General features: G+C 40.9%; 1 protein-coding gene across 3 annotated transcripts in view; it reads left to right on the forward strand.

The window, feature by feature from the left end:
* DAGLA (diacylglycerol lipase alpha) overlaps positions 1-22,973 on the forward strand; it is a 98,125-nt gene that overhangs the window by 32,537 nt on the left and 42,615 nt on the right. For 2 of the 3 annotated variants that reach the window (XM_033928507.1, XM_033928508.1), the window contains exons 3-9: positions 2,890-3,101; positions 4,041-4,142; positions 4,517-4,655; positions 5,232-5,319; positions 6,977-7,111; positions 20,872-20,949; positions 21,187-21,311. In XM_033928507.1, the coding sequence (XP_033784398.1) occupies positions 2,890-3,101; positions 4,041-4,142; positions 4,517-4,655; positions 5,232-5,319; positions 6,977-7,111; positions 20,872-20,949; positions 21,187-21,311 (879 nt within the window). The remainder of the gene's footprint in view (positions 1-2,889; positions 3,102-4,040; positions 4,143-4,516; positions 4,656-5,231; positions 5,320-6,976; positions 7,112-20,871; positions 20,950-21,186; positions 21,312-22,973) is intronic. The other variant, XM_033928510.1, reaches the window with a different exon arrangement.

Consider the following 22,973-nt stretch of genomic DNA (forward strand, 5'->3'; position numbering starts at 1 on the left):
GGGGGAAGAGAGGGGAGAAATGGAAGGGAAGGAAAGGAGAGAGATGCCAGAGCATGGGGAAAGGGGTAGAAACAGTGAAAAATGGAGAGGGGGTGAAGCTGAAAAGAATTGTATAAAGAAGAGAAGGGGCACAGGATAGACAGTTTTATTGAAGGGCATAGAAATTGGGAAGATGCCATATGGAATTGGGAGCGTTCATAAACTGGAGTGGATGGAAGAGGCAGATAGAAAGGGCAGTTGCTGCATGGAAGGGAGAGAGAAGACAGATGAATAAAAAGAAGAGAGTGAAGAGAAGATGATTAAAGCAGAATTGGCAAAAGGAAGAAAAAATATTTTTTTGTTGCTTTAGAACAGTGTATTGCAAACTGTGTGCTGCGGCACACCAAGTGCTTCCTGAAATTTCTGGTATGCCACGACACACTGGCGAGGAGGAGAGTCGTCCATGCCGGCTGCCTGCCTACAGGACGTGCCTCTCGCAGCCAGTGCGGATGACTCTCCTCATGGCCGGCGTCTCTCCTCTTCTCCCTGCACCTCCCGGATCCCTGTAATGGTGGGGTCGCAGCAAGACGGGTCTCTGCGCTTGCGTGAACATTGACATGATGATGTCACGCATGCGCGTGATGTCATCGCGTTGACTTCCGGCCGGGGCACTGCATTTAGTGTGCTGCCAGCCGGAAAAATTTGCAGTACACTGCTTTAGAATAAAGTAGTATTGTAGCTGTATTGATAAACAGTTAGAAAAGAAAATGTAAATAGGACAATCTTTTTATTGGACTCATTTGAATACATTTTTTTACTAACTTTTGGAGACCAAAACTTCCTTCCTCAGGTCAGGACAGGATACCATAACAGCAGTATACTGTACTGACGTGAGGAAGGAAGTTTTGTCCTCTGAAAGCTGGCTGAAAAATGTATTTATTCAATAAAATGGTATTTTCTTATTTTCCATTTTTTTTGTTTCATTTGTATTTGTTAATTTGTAAAGTGATGATTGTTATTTGTTAGGTTTTCTTTGTTTCAAATTTACATCTGCTATCTATATTTTGCACAGTATTAAGGGACGTGTCACTGTTTCTCTTTCTGTGGTGTTGGTTGTATGCAGTGTTTAGCTTCTTGGCAGTTCAGTTTAACTTTTGCCTTCATATTTCTATTTTTAGTTTGTGATTACTTATTCCATACTGGGCGAGGGTGCATCTGTGTTCTGCATATATGTGATGAAAAGGACATGGTTTTCTGTTAGTATTGTCTGTGTAGGAGCAAACTCTATTATGCTGGCCTGTTTAGTTTTACAATGGGTGTATTGATTTTTTAGTTCTCAGTGCAGTGTTTAAGATACTGCCTTATGACTTGTGGATTATTACTAGAAATTTTTTTTTTTTTTTACATAATAATAACTTTATTTTTCTATACCGCCAACACCCAAAAAGTACTAGCCACTGTTTTCTGTATTTTGTTTAAAGCTTCAGAAATGAGTTTCAGGATCGTCAGCATATCTTCAACATTTCTCTTAAACCCAGTGTTGAGGATTTTGGCTGTAACAGTTCCATCTATTTTCTCTTGATTTCGTTCACAAGCTGTCATCAGAATAGGCCAGTTCTTGCTATACTGCTCAAAACAGTCCACTACAGAGTTCCATCTAACATCATGTAGGAGCGTTAGCTTGGTTCCACCCATTCTTTTCAGAGCTGCTGCAGCAAAATTATTGTTAAGGAAGTATTTAGCAATTTCAGTGACATCAATGTTTTATTTTGGGGACACTGAAGTCTTTGGCTAGGAGATGCAGCAAATGAGCATCGCAACCATATGTTATTAGCTTGGTATTCTCTTCATACTCTTCTAAATTTCTTCTCATCTTGGATACATTTTCAAGCTGTTTGGTTATGATGGGTGATACTGGACTGGAACTGGAAACATCTGTCATTTTTCTGCTTATTCTACTTTTGATATACCACAGTCTTCCTTAGGGTTTACAAATAAAAACAAAATCTTTTCCAAGAAGTGTATGAAGGTTGAATTTAGACTTTTCATCAGTGAAGAAGATACATCTAAAGTCTGTTTGCCAAAGCATAAACAGGATCTCTATTATCTTGTTTAAACAAATGCTCCAAATATAATAATTGCACAAATATGATTATATATTTCCAATCAAAAATGTTTGTCCACATCAAGCGCTAAAATTTTGAATAATATTCCTTATCAAATTTGTCAGATCTCTTAAGTTTTCTTTTTCGAAAGGTACTTAACATATTTTTAGATCAAGAATTGTAAATGAATTTAGTTTCAAGACATTTAAGGAAATAGATGTTAATTGCCTTTTCCATCAAGTCCTTCCCACTATTCCAGACCAGTAGGATAGTTATGTCCATCAACCAGCTGATTCAAATAGAAAACACCAGAGGAACCTACAAGGGGAAAAGCAATACTGGATCTGGTTCTCACAAATGGGGAGAGTATCTCTAATGTTCGAGTGAGTGCCTACCTAGGAAGTAGCGATCATCAAATGGTTTGGTTCGATATAACAGGAGAGGGTAGCCAAAGTCCTAGATTTCAAACATACAGACTTTAGTAAAAATGGGAGAGTACCTGAAGGAAGGACTGATAGTAATGGAGAACATAAGAATTGCTGCTGCTGGGTCAGACTTGTGGTCCATCGTGCCCAGCATCTTTGAGGATTCTCCGTGCTTATGAATATTTTGTGAAACTGTTGGAAAGGGGAAATGGCAGTCATCATGGACTGATACTAGTTTTAAAACAGAGGTTGTTTCCTTTATTTCAATTGAAAGTAATGTCAGTTCTGCCCATCTGTAAGAATTAAGGGAAGTAGTAATTTAAGAAATAAAGAACTTAGGTTCTGACTATTTGTCAACCTTTGACACTCTTATTTTACAGGTTTGTGATTCTATCAGTGGTTCTGTTTGGATTGACGTATAACCCTCATGAGACATGCTCCCTTAACCTGGTGGATCACGGCAGGGGTTACCTGGGAATCCTGCTTAGCTGTATGATTGCCGAAGTTGCTATTATTTGGCTAAGCATGCGTGGCAGCATCTTGTACACAGAGCCCCGGGACTCTATGCAGTATGTCCTCTATGTCAGACTCGGTAAGAGACTCCAGGCATTATGTGCAGCATGCAGGGTGAAAGAGAGAGATTTAGGCAATGTGTAATGTATGGAGAATTAGGAAAAGACACTAGGCGTGCTATATACATGGCTGAGTAAGTTAAAAGCAGCCCATGCTGCATACAACATCTCACCTCCCTGGATTTTCTTCTCAGGTAAGGGGAGGAGGTATTTTTGTTTAGTTATTTATTTTTTAAGTTTAAAGATGGAAAGTCTGTTGCATGGCATTCTAGGTTGATGAAGAGAAGAGATGTTATACTTCTGTACTGAAAGATCCCAGTTAGAGTGGGACATGTGCAGACACTATGGCCATCAAGTGCTATCTTCAAGCAGGTACTTACAGTGGATGAACCTAGACATAGAAACATAGAAAGATGATGGCAGAAAAGGGCTACAGCCCATCAAGTCTGCCCACTCTACTGACCCACCCCATTAAGTCTGAGTGCTAATGACCTAGTTCCTTAACTCGACCCTCGTAGGGATCCCACGTGGATGTCCCATTTATTCTTAAAGTCGAGCACGCTGGTGGCCTTGATCACCTGCACCGGAAGTTTGTTCCAGTGATCTACCACCCTTTCTGTGAAGAAATACTTCCTGGTGTCACCACTAAATTTTCCTCCTCTGAGTTTGAGCGGGTGACCCCTTGTGACCGAGGGTCCCTTGGGAAAGAATATGTCATTTTCCACTTCGACATGACCTGTGACGTACTTAAATGTCTCAATCATGTCACCCCTTTCCCTGCGCTCCTCTAGAATATACAGCTGCAATTTGCCCAGTCTTTCTTCGACACGCGACACTTTTAGGACATGGGAAAATAACTGCTGATGAGTAGCTGTGGAAGAGATCAGAACTGTTGCTGGCAGATGGTCACTTTGTATTTCAGTGTATTTCCTCTCACCCATATCCCTTTTCCATTTCAGCCATCCTGGCAATTGAGTTTGTGTACGCCATTGTGGGAATTGTCTGGTTGGCTCAGTATTACACTGCTTGCAGCGACACCACTGCCAAGAATGTCACACTGGGTACGTACCAAACGGAGCTATTGTTGGGACACTTCAGTGTTCTGATGGATGGCAGAAATCACCACACACAATCTAATTTCTATCTCCAGGGGCATCACCTCTGCAGGCCTGCAGACAAGCTGTCCTTGAACTCTAAATCAGTCCTATCAGAAGTTTCAGAGCCATCACTGTTTGATATTATGTCGCATATTTTTTTCTCAAAAAAAGGGTTGTATCCAAAAGAGTAATGATTCTCTAGCAAGACCAGGGAAGGCAAATACTAAGCATGAGCATATGATTAAGGGGTGGGAAAGACAAAGCAGACAGAATATATAGTGATACACCTGCATGGGAGCCCACCAACTTGATGCCTCTTCCTTCTCTCTGTCCCGCAGGGATGGTGGTCTGTAACTGGGTCGTCATTCTGAGCGTCTGCATCACCGTTCTCTGCGTCTTTGATCCAACAGGGCGCACCTTTGTCAAACTGCGAGCCACTAAGAGGAGACAGCGAAACCTCCGTACATACAACCTGCGGTGAGCGGGAGATCTGGACCATGGAAACCAGACAGAACTAGAAAGTTGTGATCAGACTGGTCTGAATGAATCAGCTTGACATATTTCTATATTTCTGCTTTTCTCACGTTTTCTCTCTGTTTGCTTCCCTTTCTATCATTTTTCTCATGTGTACTCTGTTTTCTGCCTTTTGTGCTTTTAAAATAAGTGTAAGTGTGTTTTTGTTGATGTATGTTTGCTTCCATGATATCCCCTTTCTTTGGCTTTGTCTTGCCTTCCTGTGGCATACATTATCTTCCACATCTATAATTTTACCTTTTTATGTCTGCATTCAAATGCTTGCTTACTTATCTGGTGCCTGTAAAAAGTTGTCCTTGCTCTTTCTTCCCATGTTCCTGTGCCACCTTGTGAATTATTTGACCTCTAGTATGCATGGCCACTTCCATTTCTGTGTTCCTTTGTATTTTTGTGTTCTGTTTAACCCTATGTCATACCACTTTGTGATGCTTACACTCTTGTCTGAATTGACTAGTCTTTGTCCTTTTCTCTGGCAAGCGCAGTTGTTCACTATCTTTGTTCGCCTATTCCCTTATATAGGCACCGACTGGAGGAAGGTCAAGCCAGTAGCTGGATGCGACGACTCAAAGTCTTTCTCTGTTGCACACGAACTAAGGATTCACAGTCAGTAAGTATGAAGAGGAGTTTGCGCACTGTCAATCCTATATAGGCATGAGTGTGATGCGCCATAGAACAAGTTCTGGAGTCATGTCCTGACATGCAATATGTTGCCAATGTTAGATGGATATTGGAGAAGAGCAAAGAATACCAAAAACCCCTGTACCTTTTCTTCATTGACTACAGCAAAGCTTTTGACTGTGTGGATCACAATAAACTATGGAGAACTATAATGCAAATGGAAATATGCAAACACAACAGCTGATAAAAAGCCTATATGAAAATCAAGAAGCTGCTGTGAGAACTGAATACGGCAACATTGATTGGTTTCCAATAAAGCATGGCATCGGGCAAGGATTCATCTTGTCACCTTATTTGTTCAGCCTGTATGGTGAAACTATCTTCAGAAAAGCAAATTTGGAAGAAGAGTGTAGGTTTCAAAGTTGGTGGCCAAAATATAAACAATCCGCTCTATGTGGATGATTCAGTGCTCATCACCAGCAGCAAAGAAGACATGCTGTATCTACTGAGAAAAGTCAAAGCCTAAAGTCATAACATTAGAACTGAACATAAACAAGATGAAGATCATGAACACAGAAAATGATGAAGATTTTGAGCTTGAAGACGATAGAAGTTGTAAAGGATTTCAATATCCTGGGCTCTTTTGTAAACCAAGAAGCAACTAGCAGGGAAGAAATACTCCGCAGAATAGCACTTAGTTGCTCTTCAATGAAGGCTCTCGACAAAGTATTCAAAGGCAAGGAGGTAATACTTCAAATGAAGATCGGACTTGTCAATGCACTCATTTTCTCAGTGGTCAGTTACGGATGTGAAAGCTGGACACTGCAGAAAAAAGACAGAAAGAAGATTGACTCATTTGAACTCTTATGTTGGAGAAGAATTTTAGGCATGACATGGACCACCAGAAGAATTAACAAATTGATTCTGGAAGATATCAAACCGGCTATGTCACTCAAAGCCCAAATGATGAAGTTACCACTGTCTTAATTTGGTCACACCATCAGAAAAGAGAGATCACTGGAGAAGGACATCATGTTTGGGAAGATCGAAGGAACTAGGCGAAGAGGGTGACCTGCAATCGGATGGCTGAACACGTTGAAAACAACCATGGGGATGAAGCATGGACTAGCACAAAACCAATTTCTTTTTAGATCCACAATTCATCAAATCGCTAGGACTCAAACACGAGTCGAAGGCACATAACATAACAAGATAGGATAATGGTAAGAGGCAGGATGTGATTCCAATAAAGGATGTTTCCCTTTAGTTCTGCAATAGAGAACCTAGTGGAGAACCAGATGCTCACAGATTCAAATTGCTTTATGGAAATTTAGGTAATAGAATAGTGGGGGTGCTAATAGTATGAGTAAAACTTTCATAAAGGATCTTTCTAGCCACCAGTATAAGGCATAATCACTGACTTATGGAATTCACCGACACAGTGCAAAAGCTGTGGACTGAAAACGTAAAGTGAAGGAAGGTGATTTTTATATGCCATGCACTTGAGCACAGCAGGGTGTGCTGATTCTTCCTTTTATACGTTCAGGTTTTTAATTTCACATCTGAGAAGATGCTGCTTCAGAGTTACTGTAATTGCTATGTTTATTTTTGTCCTGGATTCCATGGTGACTTTCATTCTTTTGCAGGATGCATACTCTGAGATTGCCTACCTCTTTGCAGAGTTTTTTCGAGATCTGGATATTGTACCATCTGACATCATCGCAGGCCTAGTCCTCCTCCGTCAAAGGCAGAGGGCAAAGCGTAATGCAGTACTAGATGAAGTGAGGACTTTATTATTCTCATTTTTTCTATGGGGGATCATGACTCTGTTTATGCAAGACGAATGATTTATTATTATTTGTAAAGTGAGCGTTTACTTTGAGGGGGAGGACAAAAAATTTGGTTTTTCACTTTAATTTTGTGATTGTTTTTGAATGGCGTGTGCACACAAGTAGGATCCGATGATGGTGTGTGGCATGAGTTGGCAAAAGGAAGCCAACCCCTAGTGTTGAAGCTATACACTTCCACCTATGAATCCGTAGTTTCAGCATCCGCGGATTCGGTTATTTGCGATTTTAACCCAAAACACCCATTTTAATTTTGGGGGCTATTTTAAGCCCTGTATGCCCTCCCCTAAGCCTTACCTGGTGGTCTAGCGGGTTTTCGGGGCAGGAGCGATCTTCCCATGCTCCTGCTACATGCAGATCACTCACAGGAAATGGCTCGAGAGACTACGGGAGCTCAAGGCAGTCATTTCCTGTGAGTGATCTGCACTGGGCAGGAGCATGGGAAGATCGCTCTTGCCCTGAAAACCCACTAGACCACCAGGTAAGGCTTAAGGGGGGGGGGGCTTACAGGGCTTAAAATAGCCAGGGGAAGCATGGGTTAGGGGTAGAACTGGCCCGAATATTATTCGCGGTTTTTTAATATTCGCGGGCCAGCTCTGTCACTAACCCCGTGGACACGGAGGGAGAAGTGTAATTTATTTATTTAAAAAATTTATGAATCGCTTAAATCTAAGCATTATACAAAACATTTACATCTACAATTTCAAGCACAAACAAACATTGTAAAATGCAGTAAACAAATAAGTCTTCCCCACAAATTTCTTCAATAAAGAATTATTTAAATCTAAAACAAATAACCGCAGAGTTAAAGAAAGGCGTCCACAAATAATTGTGTTAACATTTTCTTAAAAGACACACAATCTTTGCATAATCTCATTATACCTGGAATTGAATTCCAAAGATTCTTACCGGCAAGTGTGAAAATCGATATTCTAGATTTAACATAACAAATCCCATTTTCTTTTAAACTGATGAGCAACATTCCTCCCTCAGATCTCAAACATCTTGCAGGCTGATAGACTTCCCACAAGCTTTGAAAACAAGTAGGAGAAGAGGAGTCCAAATATTTGATGAACAACAGACAGAGCTTTATAGCAAATTCTCTGTTGAACAGGTAACCAGTGGAACGCTTTTAAGATTGGAGTAATATGGGCAACAGCATTTGAGCTGTTCTCCCTTGATAGCCCAAGACTTCACACTGAGGATCTACATATACTTTAATTCTTAGTTTGAATTCCGCTCTTCCCCCAGATATTATTGGGTTGCTCTCCCATTAGGGCTCATTTTAGTTTGAGGAGGCAGTGTTGGAGAAGGGTGTCTGTATTGGGAAAGGCAAAAAACAACCAACCAATAAATATTTTATAACTACCCACTTCATGGTACCAACTTCCGAGGTTCCAACTGCATTTTTTTTCCCTCGCATCTGGACATCATTAAGCTGGTCACTGGCCGCCGAGAGTCGCAAAAGGGATCCTTTTGAGTGGCTAGAACTATGACCAAGCTGTATTCGATGGCACCGGATTTCCAATAACTGTTTTTTTTCAGCCAAAACTGGATTTGCTGGTGGTGCAGGTCACTAAACAAATCTCCCTATCTAGAGGTGGTGATAAAGGATACTCAGGACTGCAAAGTGAACGTGCTCCTAAAGCAATAATTTTAAGCTTTGGCCATAGGGATTAAAGTGACAGTCGTGTCTTCCTTTTGTGGCATGTGTTATCGCACTCACTTGTCTCGGGGTCTCTGACCTGACAGATAGTGAAGATCCCCAAATGCTCCTCTCTGAGATGAATTATATTGTGGATGCTCTGGATCAGACAGTGGGCAGGAGATGCTACCTCTAAAACTACTCTTAAGTAGGCTTCTTTTGGCAAGGGCCTAAATGACCTGATAGCCAGTGTTACTGACCTTCTCCCCAAGTTCTTACGATGCAAAGACCCTTTCAGCAATCGAATCATAGATTTAGCAGGGGCAAAAGGCAGCAAGACTCGGGCTCTTACTCCTCACCAGCCACTAAGAAAGCACAATGATGCCAGGCCAGAGGCAGAGTTCTCCCAAATAGGAGGCAGACTGTTGGCCTTTTAGTCATTCTGGTCTTAGATTGGTACAGAACATTTGATTCTAGAAGTTATCAGGGAAGGGTATAAAATTGAGTTCTGTGCACCCTGCCAGACCGTTTTTTCGATTCTCTGGCCGATTGGCTGGAGAGAGCCCTCAAAATTTGGGCTACAGTATAAAGTTTACTGGTTCTTTGAGCTATAGAGCTGGTCCAGGACACAGAATCAGGCTCAGGTAGATACTCCATATACTTCATTCTGCCAAAGAAAGGCTCAGACAACTGAAGGACAATTCTAGACCTTGTCAGTCTATGCAGCGGAGACAGTTCAGTCAGTCATAGCAGCAGTATCGCTGGGAGAATTTCATGCCTCCCTCAATCTGACAGAGGCCTATTATCATGGTCCCATCTTCCCGGCCCACAGGAAGTACTTACAATTTCATATGCTGGGAGCAGCATTTCCAGTTCTCCATGCTCCTCTTCAGCTTGACCACGGCACCGCGCATCTTTACCACAGTAATGATGGTGGTAGCTGTGCACCTCTACAAAGCTGGGATTGAGGTGCACCCATATGTGGGTGATTGGCTCATCAGAGCTCTATCCAAGGAGGAGGGCGAGTTGATGGTTTTGAGAGTGGTACAACTCCTCCAGTACTTGGGCTGTATAGTCAACCTCAAGAGTCAGCCAGGACCGATTCAGTGTCAAGAGTACCTGGGAGCAGTGTTCCCGCTAAGCTGCGCTGGCGCACAAAATATTACATCGCAGCGCACAAGTTTCTCGTCACAGCGCACGGCGTACGGCAGATGGCAGGGCGGCGAGAGGAGAATCGGGCGAGTTGGCTCATAACTTGCTGGCGCCCGATATTTTTAGCTCACAGCGAAAAAAGTTTGCTCACAACACCCGCCCGCTTAGAGGGAGCACTGCCTGGGAGTCTTATTCGACACGGCCTTGGGCCAAATGTTTCTTCCAAGGCCACGCAGACTGAAGCTCAGATTTTGGAACTGCTACAGAGACTGGCTCCCATGGCATGGCATTATCTGCAGGTCCTGGGGTTGATGGTGGTGACCATAGAGGTGATTCCTTGGTCCAGAGCGCACATGAGACCTCTACAGGACTCTCTCCTTTCTCACTGGTCCCCTCAGTTGGACTTACTACAACATCTGCTTCCCTGGTTACCTACAGCAAAGAGCAGCCTGTGGTACTGGCTGAGGTCAGCTGCCCTTTCCAGGGACATACTTCTTCACATCTCCTTCTGGAAGATATTAATGACTGATACCAGCCTTACAGACACCCAGTCCAGGGGCGTTGGTCTCTAGCTCAGAAGAAGTGGTCCATAAATCTCCTGGAACTCAGTCATTTGTTGAGCATTTCAAGCACTAGAGAAGTCTTTGGAAGGCAAAGCAGTCAGAATCTTCTCAGACAATGCAACAGCAATAGCATATATCAACAGAATGGTGGGCCCCAGAAGCACCCTGTTCTGCATAGAAGCTCAACTCCTCTTCCGATGGGCAGAAGCTCACTTGCAGGCTCACTCAGCCATGTACATAGGAGTGGAAAATGTGTAAGCCAACTTTCTCAGTCGACAGACTCTCGAGCCAAGGGAATTTTCACTATCTCCACAGGCATTTGATACCATTGTTCAGCAGTGGGAGCCTCCACAAATGGATCTGATGGCTTCAGCAGTGAATACCAAGACACCCTCGTTTTTACAGTAGAAGGTATAAGCTCAGAAACGAAGGGTTGGATGCATAAGTAGATGCACAAAAAAGGTTAATCAAAAAAGCCAAAAACTAAAGGGTCATAATATTAATTGACCAATATAATTTAATCTACATGAAGGAAAATGATCTCAGATATGCCACCCCTGAGGATTATATTGTTATAGCCCACATATGGAATAGTGGCGTGGTTGTCTTTCATTGATCTATAAAACCTTCATGATGAACATATGACTAATTTTGTCAGAATTGTAAGTGTCTAACCACTACTCTTATTATATAAATATCTATCTTATACAATAATTTTATATTTTAAATAGTATTTTATATTTTTTATGAAATTTCTTTTTCTTTGTGCAAATTTTGCAAAAATGTTAAGGAAAGTGCAAACAAGCATAAATTCTGTTTGTGCAAATAGGCAATTTGTATAACTGTGCAAACTTGCAAAAAATTAAATAACAGCTGATTTACAATAACTTGAAATCTGTAAACCAGCAAAAAATCTATTGTGCAAATAAGCAACAATGAGATAGTGCAAGTATAGAGAGCACAGAAGATAGCAGCAAAATGGTGCAAACACGCAAATTAAAGCAAAGATATATCAAAAATAGCCAAATGGCACTTATCTTGTGTAGTAGTGTTACAAGATAGAGAGCTTAATTCCCAAAGTTAGTATCCAACGGGAGCCCGTTTCGCCGTAACATACGGCTTCATCAGGGTTTAGATCAATATACGGGCTGGGAAAAAGCATAAAAAACAGATATTAGTATTAGAAATATACATATGCCATATACTAGTTTGCAAATATCGTACTTACTTTAAGTGTTTGTCTTTCAAGTTGTTATCACACAATCCTACACTAAAAAATGGCGCTTTTAAGCACAGAACGCCAGTGCATGCGCAATCGGCCCTAAGCTATTCGGGCATTCTGATTGGATATCAAAAACTACCATGTGAAAACAGCATACGGTTTAAATAAATACTGACCAATCTGTTACTGTGTTTAGACCAAAGGGATATATACTATTAAGTCTATGAATCCATCTGAGTTCACGCTGTCTCAATCTATTTACTCTATCACCTCCTCGCAACAATCTGGGTTCATGATCTATAGCTAAACAACGTAGATCATTAAAAGTATGTTTAAAAGTGGTACAATGTTCAACAATAGCCTCTGCACTTCTGTTGCGTTTGAGGTTTGATTTGTGTTCACAGATCCTGATTTTTAAATCCCTAGTGGTCATACCTATATATAGCAAATTGCAAGGACAAATAATTACATAAATTATAAACTGGCTCCTACAGTTTGTAAAATGTCTCAGTGTGTATTGTTTGTTATCTTGTGGATTGATGAAAATTTTTGTTTGTAAGGTGATCCCACATATAGCACAAGATTGACATTTAAAATGACCAACGATGTTCTGTGATGCTGGTCTGATAGAGCGAATATTGGAAGGACATAGAATTTCTTTGAGATTAGAATTCCTAGAGAATGCAATCCTAAGGTTCTTATCCTCAAAGATGGGATGGATTTTCATAATTTCCCAGTTGTTTCTCATTATTTCAGCTATTTTATGACTATTGGAAAAATAACGAAGTACACAAGTCTCTACATCAGCTTCTAAAATATTTTTCCTTCCAGGATCTAGAAGATGTTCTCTATTGACAAATTTTGCACGGCGTCTCGCTTTTTCTGTAATGCTTTTTGGATACCCTCTGGAAATAAATTTTTCTTGTAGAGTTTTTGATTGTTTGTTATACTCTTTAATATCAGTACAATTCCTCCTAATTCGTAGCATTTGTGAAAATGGTAGGCTTTCCTTTAATTTTTTAGGATGACAGCTATTGAATTTTTAAAAAGTGTTCTTATCAGTAGCTTTAGTGAAAACTTTAGTTACAAAAGAATCATTAGTTTGCACGATATCAACATCCAAAAAATGGATAGATTCTTTAGAGTAAGTCAAAGTAAACTGGATATTTTCATCGCAGGAGCCTAACCAGGTATGAAATGCATGGAGTTCTTTTTCATTTCCCATCCATAACAAGAATACATCGTCGATGTATCTGTGCCACGAATATATTTTGTCAATGAAAGGGGAATTTCTTATCCATATTTTCTCAAAGTCCATCATATAGAGGTTAGCGATGGAGGGGGCGAATGTAGCCCCCATAGCTACACCGGATAATTGTTAAACAAGAAAAAATTTTCTTTCAAAGCAAGTATGGTTAATTGAAGCAAGAAATCCGGAGGGATCAAAAACGGTCGCTGAGTAGATGTCACCTCACTCTATACTGTTATTCCACAAGATTCTGCTATTCAAATTGTTAAAGAAGCACTTCTCTCTACTCAGCGACCGTTTTTGATCCCTCCGGATTTCTTGCTTCAATTAACCATACTTGCTTTGAAAGAAAATTTTTTCTTGTTTAACAATTATCCGGTGTAGCTATGGGGGCTACATTCGCCCCCTCCATCGCTAACCTCTATATGATGGACTTTGAGAAAATATGGATAAGAAATTCCCCTTTCATTGACAAAATATATTCGTGGCACAGATACATCGACGATGTATTCTTGTTATGGATGGGAAATGAAAAAGAACTCCATGCATTTCATACCTGGTTAGGCTCCTGCGATGAAAATATCCAGTTTACTTTGACTTACTCTAAAGAATCTATCCATTTTTTGGATGTTGATATCGTGCAAACTAATGATTCTTTTGTAACTAAAGTTTTCACTAAAGCTACTGATAAGAACACTTTTTAAAAATTCAATAGCTGTCATCCTAAAAAATTAAAGGAAAGCCTACCATTTTCACAAATGCTACGAATTAGGAGGAATTGTACTGATATTAAAGAGTATAACAAACAATCAAAAACTCTACAAGAAAAATTTATTTCCAGAGGGTATCCAAAAAGCATTACAGAAAAAGCGAGACGCCGTGCAAAATTTGTCAATAGAGAACATCTTCTAGATCCTGGAAGGAAAAATATTTTAGAAGCTGATGTAGAGACTTGTGTACTTCGTTATTTTTCCAATAGTCATAAAATAGCTGAAATAATGAGAAACAACTGGGAAATTATGAAAATCCATCCCATCTTTGAGGATAAGAACCTTAGGATTGCATTCTCTAGGAATTCTAATCTCAAAGAAATTCTATGTCCTTCCAATATTCGCTCTATCAGACCAGCATCACAGAACATCGTTGGTCATTTTAAATGTCAATCTTGTGCTATATGTGGGATCACCTTACAAACAAAAATTTTCATCAATCCACAAGATAACAAACAATACACACTGAGACATTTTACAAACTGTAGGAGCCAGTTTATAATTTATGTAATTATTTGTCCTTGCAATTTGCTATATATAGGCATGACCACTAGGGATTTAAAAACCAGGATCTGTGAACACAAATCAAACCTCAAACGCAACAGAAGTGCAGAGGCTATTGTTGAACATTGTACCACTTTTAAACATACTTTTAATGATCTACGCTGTTTAGCTATAGATCATGAACCCAGATTGTTGCGAGTAAATAGATTGAGACAGCGTGAACTCAGATGGATTCATAGACTTAATAGTATATATCCCTTTGGTCTAAACACAGTAACAGATTGGTCAGTATTTATTTAAACCGTATGCTGTTTTCACATGGTAGTTTTTGATATCCAATCAGAATGCCCGAATAGCTTAGGGCCGATTGCGCATGCACTGGCGTTCTGTGCTTAAAAGCGACATTTTTTAGTGTAGGATTGTGTGATAACAACTTGAAAGACAAACACTTAAAGTAAGTACGATATTTGCAAACTAGTATATGGCATATGTATATTTCTAATACTAATATCTGTTTTTTATGCTTTTTCCCAGCCCGTATATTGATCTAAACCCTGATGAAGCCGTATGTTACGGCGAAACGGGCTCCCGTTGGATACTAACTTTGGGAATTAAGCTCTCTATCTTGTAACACTACTACACAAGATAAGTGCCATTTGGCTATTTTTGATATATCTTTGCTTTAATTTGCGTGTTTGCACCATTTTGCTGCTATCTTCTGTGCTCTCTATACTTGCACTATCTCATTGTTGCTTATTTGCACAATAGATTTTTTGCTGGTTTACAGATTTCAAGTTATTGTAAATCAGCTGTTATTTAATTTTTTGCAAGTTTGCACAGTTATACAAATTGCCTATTTGCACAAACAGAATTTATGCTTGTTTGCACTTTCCTTAACATTTTTGCAAAATTTGCACAAAGAAAAAGAAATTTCATAAAAAATATAAAATACTATTTAAAATATAAAATTATTGTATAAGATAGATATTTATATAATAAGAGTAGTGGTTAGACACTTACAATTCTGACAAAATTAGTCATATGTTCATCATGAAGGTATTATAGATCAATGAAAGACAACCACGCCACTATTCCATATGTGGGCTATAACAATATAATCCTCAGGGGTGGCATATCTGAGATCATTTTCCTTCATGTAGATTAAATTATATTGGTCAATTAATATTATGACCCTTTAGTTTTTGGCTTTTTTGATTAACCTTTTTTGTGGATCTATTTAGTTTTGGTTAATCTAGTTCTCTATCTTTTTACTTGGATGCATAAGTCCAATCATGACCAGAGAAAGTCCTCTTGTACGTGTTTCTTCCATGGCCCATCCTCGGTTGAGTCGCAGGATTGTGAACCATCCAGGATTGGTAGTCCTAGTGGCACCTGATTGGCCTCACAGACCATGGTATGCGGACCTGGTCATCTCCAGAAAGATGAAAGCCTCAGACTGTCGGTCCATGCAAATCTTCTCTATCAAGAATCTGGAACACTTTGGGCTTGCAGCATTGCTCTTGAGCAGGCAGCCTTGATGAGCAAAGGTTATTTAGATATGATCGTCACCACGTTCCTCAGAGCTAAGAATCCATTGACAGTGGCAGCCTATGCTAAGGCCTGGAAGTCCTTTCAGCGCTGGTGTTCGGTAAAGAATATTGAGCCTTTACAAGCTTTGATTTCGGTAGTCCTGGACTAATTGCAGGAGGGCCTTTCCTGTTTACAAACTTGTGGGGGGGGGGGGGGAGAGAGGCTCCCTGGCCTCTCACCCAGATGTCGCCCATTCATTTAAGTAGCTCTGCAGTTGCACCCTCTGGTGCATTACCCCCCTTCCTTTTCTGGAACCTTAGCATGTGTTGCAAGGTCTCAGTATAGCTCCATAAGAGAGAAGGTGAAGCAGTCAGGTGCGCAGGTGGTATTCTCATCCATCCTCCCTGTCGAGGGTAAAGGCCAGGGCAGAGAAGTTTGCATCCTGGCGATGAATGCTTGTCTACATGGATGGTGTCATCGAGGGCGTTTTGGCTACCTGGACCATGGGATGATTTTTCCAAGGGCTGCTGAGCATGGATAGTGTGCATCTATCAAAGAAAGGAAGAAGTGTCTTCGGCAGCAGGCTGTCAAGTCTACTGAAGAGGGCTTTAAACTAGAAGTGATGGGGCAGGGTGATCAAAGCCCCCAGGTGAGTATAAGCCCTCAGGTAAGTAAATCACTGAATACTTCTGCACGAATAGGAAAAGGGGGCAGTGTCTGGAAAGTAGTGCATACTAATGCTCGAAGTATGGGAAACAAGATTCTGATCTAGAAGCTGTGATGGAAGAAGATGAGTTGGATATAGTGGCGATCACAGAGACGTGGTTCACAGAGAACCATGACTGGGATATAGTTATACCGGGCTATGATCTGTTCAGGAAAGACAGGGTAGGAAGAAAAGGAAGAGAAATAGCGTTATATGTTAAAGATCATATTAAAGCCACACAATTGAAGGAAGGTAAGGAAGAGGCACTGTGGATCAATTTGGAAAGAGGGAATGGTGAATATATTTACATTGGTGCGATATACAGGCCTTCTTCATAGATGGAAGTGGACAGAGATTTAATAGTAGACATTCAGAATATGGCTAAAAAAGAATTATTTAACATGCCAGATGTTGATTGGGATATCCCTATTACAGGGTCTTCTAGAAGTAGGGAGATCCTGGATTCTCTACAAGAATAACTTTTCCAGCAGTTGGTATTGGAGCCCATGCGCAGTGGGGTCATATTGGACTTAATGCTTACAACGGAGAAAGTGTTTCTGATGTTACAGTGAATGATCATCTGTCATCCAGTGATTACTGCATGGTACGGTTTAATATTAAAATGGGTATAGAGAGGGCTCATTCAAAAGCAAAGGTTCTAGACTTTAAAAAAAACTAACTTTGTTTGGATGGAGGATTATATCAAGGAATTGTCTGGATGGGAATGTCTGGAAAGAGTGTAAATGCAGTGGCAAAACTGAAAGGAGTAATTGTAAGAGCAGCAAACCTCTTTATGAGGCAAGTAAGTAAAAGTAAGAGGAAAAGAAGGCCGCTTTGGTTCTCAAAATAGTAGCTGAGAAGGTAAGGAATAAGAGGTTAGCTTTCATAAACTATAAAAGATCACAGAAAGAGGAAAACAGGCAAAAATATCTGGAAAAGTTAAGAGAAGGCTGGTCATGTAGTCAAGAAAGCAAAGATGCAAATGGAAGAAAAAATAGCTGACGTGGTAAAACGGGGAGACAAGACATTTTTTGGATATATTAGCGATAGGAAGAAGTGCAAAAGTGGAATTGTGAGACTCAAAGGTGAAAGGGAGAATTATGTAGAAGCTGATAAAGAAAAGACTGAATTGCTTAACAAATATTTCTGTTCTGTGTTCACGGCTGAAGTGCCAGGAGCAGGACTGCAGAAAACAAACATGAATAGAGATAGAGGAGTGGTAGACCCTAATCGATTTTCAGAGGGTTGTGTTCGTGAGGGGCTAGCTAAAATAAAGGTAGACAAAGCAATGGTGTACATCTGATGATGCTGAAGGAACATAGGGAAGTTCTGTTGGCTCTGCTGACTAATCTTTTCAATGCTTTTCTATAGTCAGAAGTGGTACCGGAGGACTGGAGAAGGGTGGGTGTGGTCCCTTTACAAAGTGGAAGTAAAGAGTTACAGGCCAATAAGTCTGACTTCTGTGGTAAGCAAATTAATGGAAACGCTTCTAAAACAAAGAAGGGTAAAGTTTCTGGAATCCTGTGGATTACAGGACCAGAGGCAACGTGGATTCACTAGAGGTAGGTCTTGTCAGAGAAATCTGATCAATTTGACTAGGTGACCAGAGAATTGGATAGACGGAGTGTGCTAGATGTGGTGTATTTAGATTTTAGGAAAGCCTTTGTCAGTGTTCTCCTAAGATCTAAGAAGCAGGCCACGGTGGCAGTCTTTGCTAAAGTGTGGAAGATTTTTCAACACTTGTGAATGGAGAAGCAGTTGGACCCATTCCAGGCTTTTGTTTCCGCGGTCCTGGTCTTCTTGCAGGAGAGTTTGGAGAAAGGCCAGATGGTCAGGTCTCTCAAAGTTCAAGTGGCCAGTCTTTCGAGCTTCAGAGCGACTAGACCAAGCGTCTATGGCTTCTCATCCAGACGTCTCCAGATTCTTGAAAGGAGCTTTGCAGTTGCATCCTCACAGTTAGGCATTTGTTTCTTATGTGCAACCTCAACATTGTTTTACAAGCCCTCAGTATGAGTCGTTGTCTGAAGCATCTCTGATGGATCTTGTGAAGACAGTTTTCCTGGTAACAATCGTCTCTGATAGGAGAGTATTGGAACTTCAGACTCTATCATGCAGAGAGCTTTTCCTCAGATTCACAGAGGGAGGGGTGTCTTTGCACACCGTTTCCTCATTTTTGCCGAAAGGTGGTTTTGGCATTTCAATTAGGAAGTTTGATTACCTGCATAATGGCCCACAGGCAAAAATTAAAAAGGACAAGGTATTGGCATTGCTGGATGTTCAGAGTTCTCTAGTATCTTGAGGTGACAAATGAGTTTTGTCTATCAGATCATCATTTTGTCTTAACCATATCTGGCCGTTGGGTAAAATCAGCCTCTAAGTAATCTGTATCCTGATGGATTTGCATGGATATTTCCTCATCCTACAGCTGCCAATCATGCTGAAAGCTCATTCCACCAGAAGTGTGGCTTCATGGGCGGAGTTGAGAGTGGTACCGCCCAATGAGATTTGTAGGGCAGCTGTGTGGTTCACTCTTCATACCTTTACAAAGTTTTACAGAGTGGATATGTTAGCACAGAAGGTCGTGGCTTTTGGTTCTTCAGTGCAGATCGCAGGCTCATCTGTCCTGCCCTAGACTCGATGGATTGCTTTGCTATGTCCCAGCCATAAGGAATCGGATTCTGTTTCCACAGGAAGGGAGGATTAGGTACTTACTTGAATAATCTTCTTTCCTGTATAAAAGCATATGATTCCTTATGCCCCACCCTGCCAGATGTCTGTAACGCTTGTGTTGGATCTCATGCTGGTATGTGGCAGCCAAAAAGGCAAGAAAGAACTTTTTCTGTGACTGTAGAACAAAGTCTAAAACTAGTTGAAGCAGTTGATTTTTGAAGCGCTATGCAATTGTTAGAGCAAGTTGCACACAGGTAGGTGGTTTGTTTGGTTCCACCTTGTTTATTTTATGTTGCAATGGTTGTTTATTTCGTTTTGTTTTTATTATTGCAGAGCAGATCAAAATTGCTATGATTGGAGAGTTCCCCAAGCCCCTCCTTGTTGTTTCCTGTTATAGGAGTTATCACATGCTTTGATATGAGCTGTGGCGAGAGAGCACTTCCCGGGGAGACAAAGAGGCAGAACTGAGAAAAATGGTTGATGCCTTCTGCAAGGAACTTGTAAGTTGGAGTACATAACCCAGCCATAAGGAATCAAATGCTGTATTACAGGAAAGATGATTATCCAGGTAAGAGCCTAATCCTCCCTTATGAAGAATCCTGCACAATTCAGAATGTCAATCTCAAGCTAAACGCAGGGTAATAATAATAACAGTTTATATACTGCAGGACCATGAAGTTCTATGCGGTTTACAGTGATTAAAAAATGGTACAGAATGAATGAACATAACATAGTTAAAGCTAGTGATTAACAGCTCTAGGGATCAGTTATTGTGGAAAAAGAGTTGTGCAGGGCAGCTGCCTAGATATTTCAGGAACAGATATGTTTTTAGGCGTTTCCTAAATTCCCCATAAGTAGTAGGCGTAAGCAATTGTTCTAGATCTTTACCCCATAATGCTGCCTGATGTGAGAAAAGGTGTTGATGATGTCTTTTGAGTTTACATCCTCTAACTGGAGGGGAAACAAAGTTCAAATGTGAGCTTCTCTTATGTCTGTTGGCTGAGAAAGAGAAAAGGTCAGTTATATATTTAGGAGCTAGACCGAATATTACCTTAAAGCAAAAACAACCAAACTTAAACTTCGCACGTGCCTCCATCGGCAGCCAATGCAGTTGTCGGTAGTAAGGTGTCATATGATCAAATTTCTTCAGTCCAAAAATCAGTTTGACCGCTGCATTTTGCACCAGTTGTAATTGTCGTATATTCTTTTGGGAAATTGCTAAATAGGCAATATTACAGTAATCATGTACCAGGATTCTAAATGCTGGCATATCAAAATATGCTCTAATGGACCGAAGCTTCCAGAGAGTGAAAAAACCCTTTCTGGTTAAGGAGTCTACTTGGTCTTTCATGGTTGGGCTCTGGTCTAGTGTTACACCCAATACCTTCATAGTATGAATAGGATAATCAAGCTTATTGATGGTGTTTTGATGTCAAAGTTTTAATTATTCCATTTCTAGATGCATCTTCTTTAGGATTGTTATTTAAGATATGCTCTTATCCCTTTTTAATATTCTCAGAAGAAAATTGTTTTAACTGGCTGGTGGAAGAATGAGGGCACATTGCAAGCGGGAGGTGAGGCCAGACAAAAGATGAAAACATAGTGGGCTTTATTTGCAGTTGAGCTCACCTCACGTTTCACTTTGTGTTTAATTCTTGTTTATTTTTTTGGGAATTTTTTTAGGCAAACAATGATATTTTGGCCTTTCTTTCTGGGATGCCTGTGACAAAGAATACCAAGTATCTTGACCTGAAAAATACAGTAAGTGTCTCTGAATTCATGGCTTAATGTCATGTTCTTCAGTAGGAGAGAACTTGAAGTCCTTATTATAATCTTATCCCAAAATACCAGTGGTCTCCTAGGTTAGGGTAGTAGGATGATGATAAAATAGGAAAGGACATGCAGGTCATTTCATTTTTCTCATTTACCAAATTAAGTACACTATAACATAATATGTTGGTCCCTCTGATTATGTTTTCTTTTTAACCTATTTTTCAGCAAGAGATGCAACGGTACAAAGAGGTCTGTTACTACATGTTGTTCGCACTGGCAGCCTATGGATGGCCCATGTATCTGATCAGGAAACCAGCTTGTGGGGTCTGCCGTCTGGCTGGGTCCTGCTCGTAAGTACAGCCTAGCGATACCTAAGTTTAGCGTGGATCCTGAACTTAATTTTTTGAATTGGTTAAATCGACATGGTAATTGATCATGCCAGTTTTAGCCAATCAAAAAAAAAAAAAAAAATTTAAGCAATTTAAGAGTTTGGTTCCAAACTCTTAGGACACCTAGTGACGCTTAAGTGAAGGTGCCATTGAACGCCTAAAGGACACTGTGTTTAAAAAGTGAGTGTGTTTAAAAAGTGAGTAAAAAGAATTTCCTGGTGTCCCCGTGCAATTTCCCGCCCCTGATTTTCCACAGATGCCCCCTTGTTGCCGCAGGACCCTTGAAAAAGAAGATATCTTCTTCCACCTCGATGCGGCTCCAGTACTCTCCCACACATGTAGGAGAGCCTACTGGCCTGGCATTACCGATTTTGGGGGTGGAATTGGAGCGGGAATCAGACACTTGGGGTGTCTGGCGCTCCCAAATCTGTTTATCGGGCTTTGAAAATGCCTCTGACTGGCAGTCGCCCCCAAGAACTGGTGAAAGCACCTCAAACCACAAAAATTTCCCTACTCGGACCCCTTTGGGTCCTAATGCCTGCTGTCTGGAAGCAACTTTGGCTTACAATCTGCCATACTGGACATTAGATAGTCAAGGCCCTTACCAAAGAGCAATTGCCCTTTAAATGGGAGCTTTAAATGGGTCCTTCGTGGGAGTGGACCTTCAGACCCTCACTGAAGCTTGCACGGCACCACAGGGAAAGAAACACAGCTGGCCCCAATCATGGAACTAAGTGCCATGGGAGCCAAACACCCTGTGCTCAAACCCAATGTGGACAAGACCTGGGATGAGCTTGCTTCTAGGGGAACAGTCCCTGAGCCTCCAAAGTGTTGAAGCAGTCTGGCCAGACAGGAATCAAGAAAAGTAGGTGCCTGTGGGCTACAGACCTCTAACCTGAGAATCTATATCTTCTCAGAGCCAAAGATGTCTTGGTGAAACAGAGAACCTCTGAAACACAAAAAGCCTCGCAATCAGTTAAACAAACAAACAATAATATAAACTCGAGCAGAACAGACAAGCTCTTAGAACGTCGTGTGTAGAGAGAAAGACTGAGGAGATGCAGCACAGCCTAGAGCAGGGGTCTCAAAGTCCCTCCTTGAGGGCCGCAATCCAGTCGGGCTTTCAGGATTTCCCCAAAGAATATGCATGAGATCTATGTGAATGCACTGCTTTCAATGCATATTCATTAGGGAAATCCTGAAAACCCGACTGGATTGCAGCCCTCAAGGAGGGACTTTGAGATCCCTGGCCTAGAGTGAGAGGAGGTGAAGCAGAAGAATATGTAAATGAGGCTCTCTACACACTTCGCAGTCAAGAACGGCTAAAGCCTGTTGGTCAAGACTGATGTTCCCATTGCACTAGAAATAAGGATGAGACCACAATCAAATCAATATGGTAGCATAATATGGAGCCTAAAAAGATAACTGCCATTACTGTCCATAAGAGGATGGGGCCTCTAAACAGCCTACAAGGAGTTAAACCTTACTATACAGCACCATCTAACACACCTGCTTTTCTGGAACAGTGGTCATCTGCATGTGCATTTCCAGGAACTGCTTTCATTTGCTTGACATCTCCTCAACTACTGTATGTTTCGGGTCAGTTTTGTCCATTGTCTGCGT

The sequence above is a fragment of the Geotrypetes seraphini genome, chromosome 19, assembly GCF_902459505.1.
Source record: "Geotrypetes seraphini chromosome 19, aGeoSer1.1, whole genome shotgun sequence".
In the NCBI taxonomy this organism is placed as follows: domain Eukaryota; kingdom Metazoa; phylum Chordata; class Amphibia; order Gymnophiona; family Dermophiidae; genus Geotrypetes; species Geotrypetes seraphini.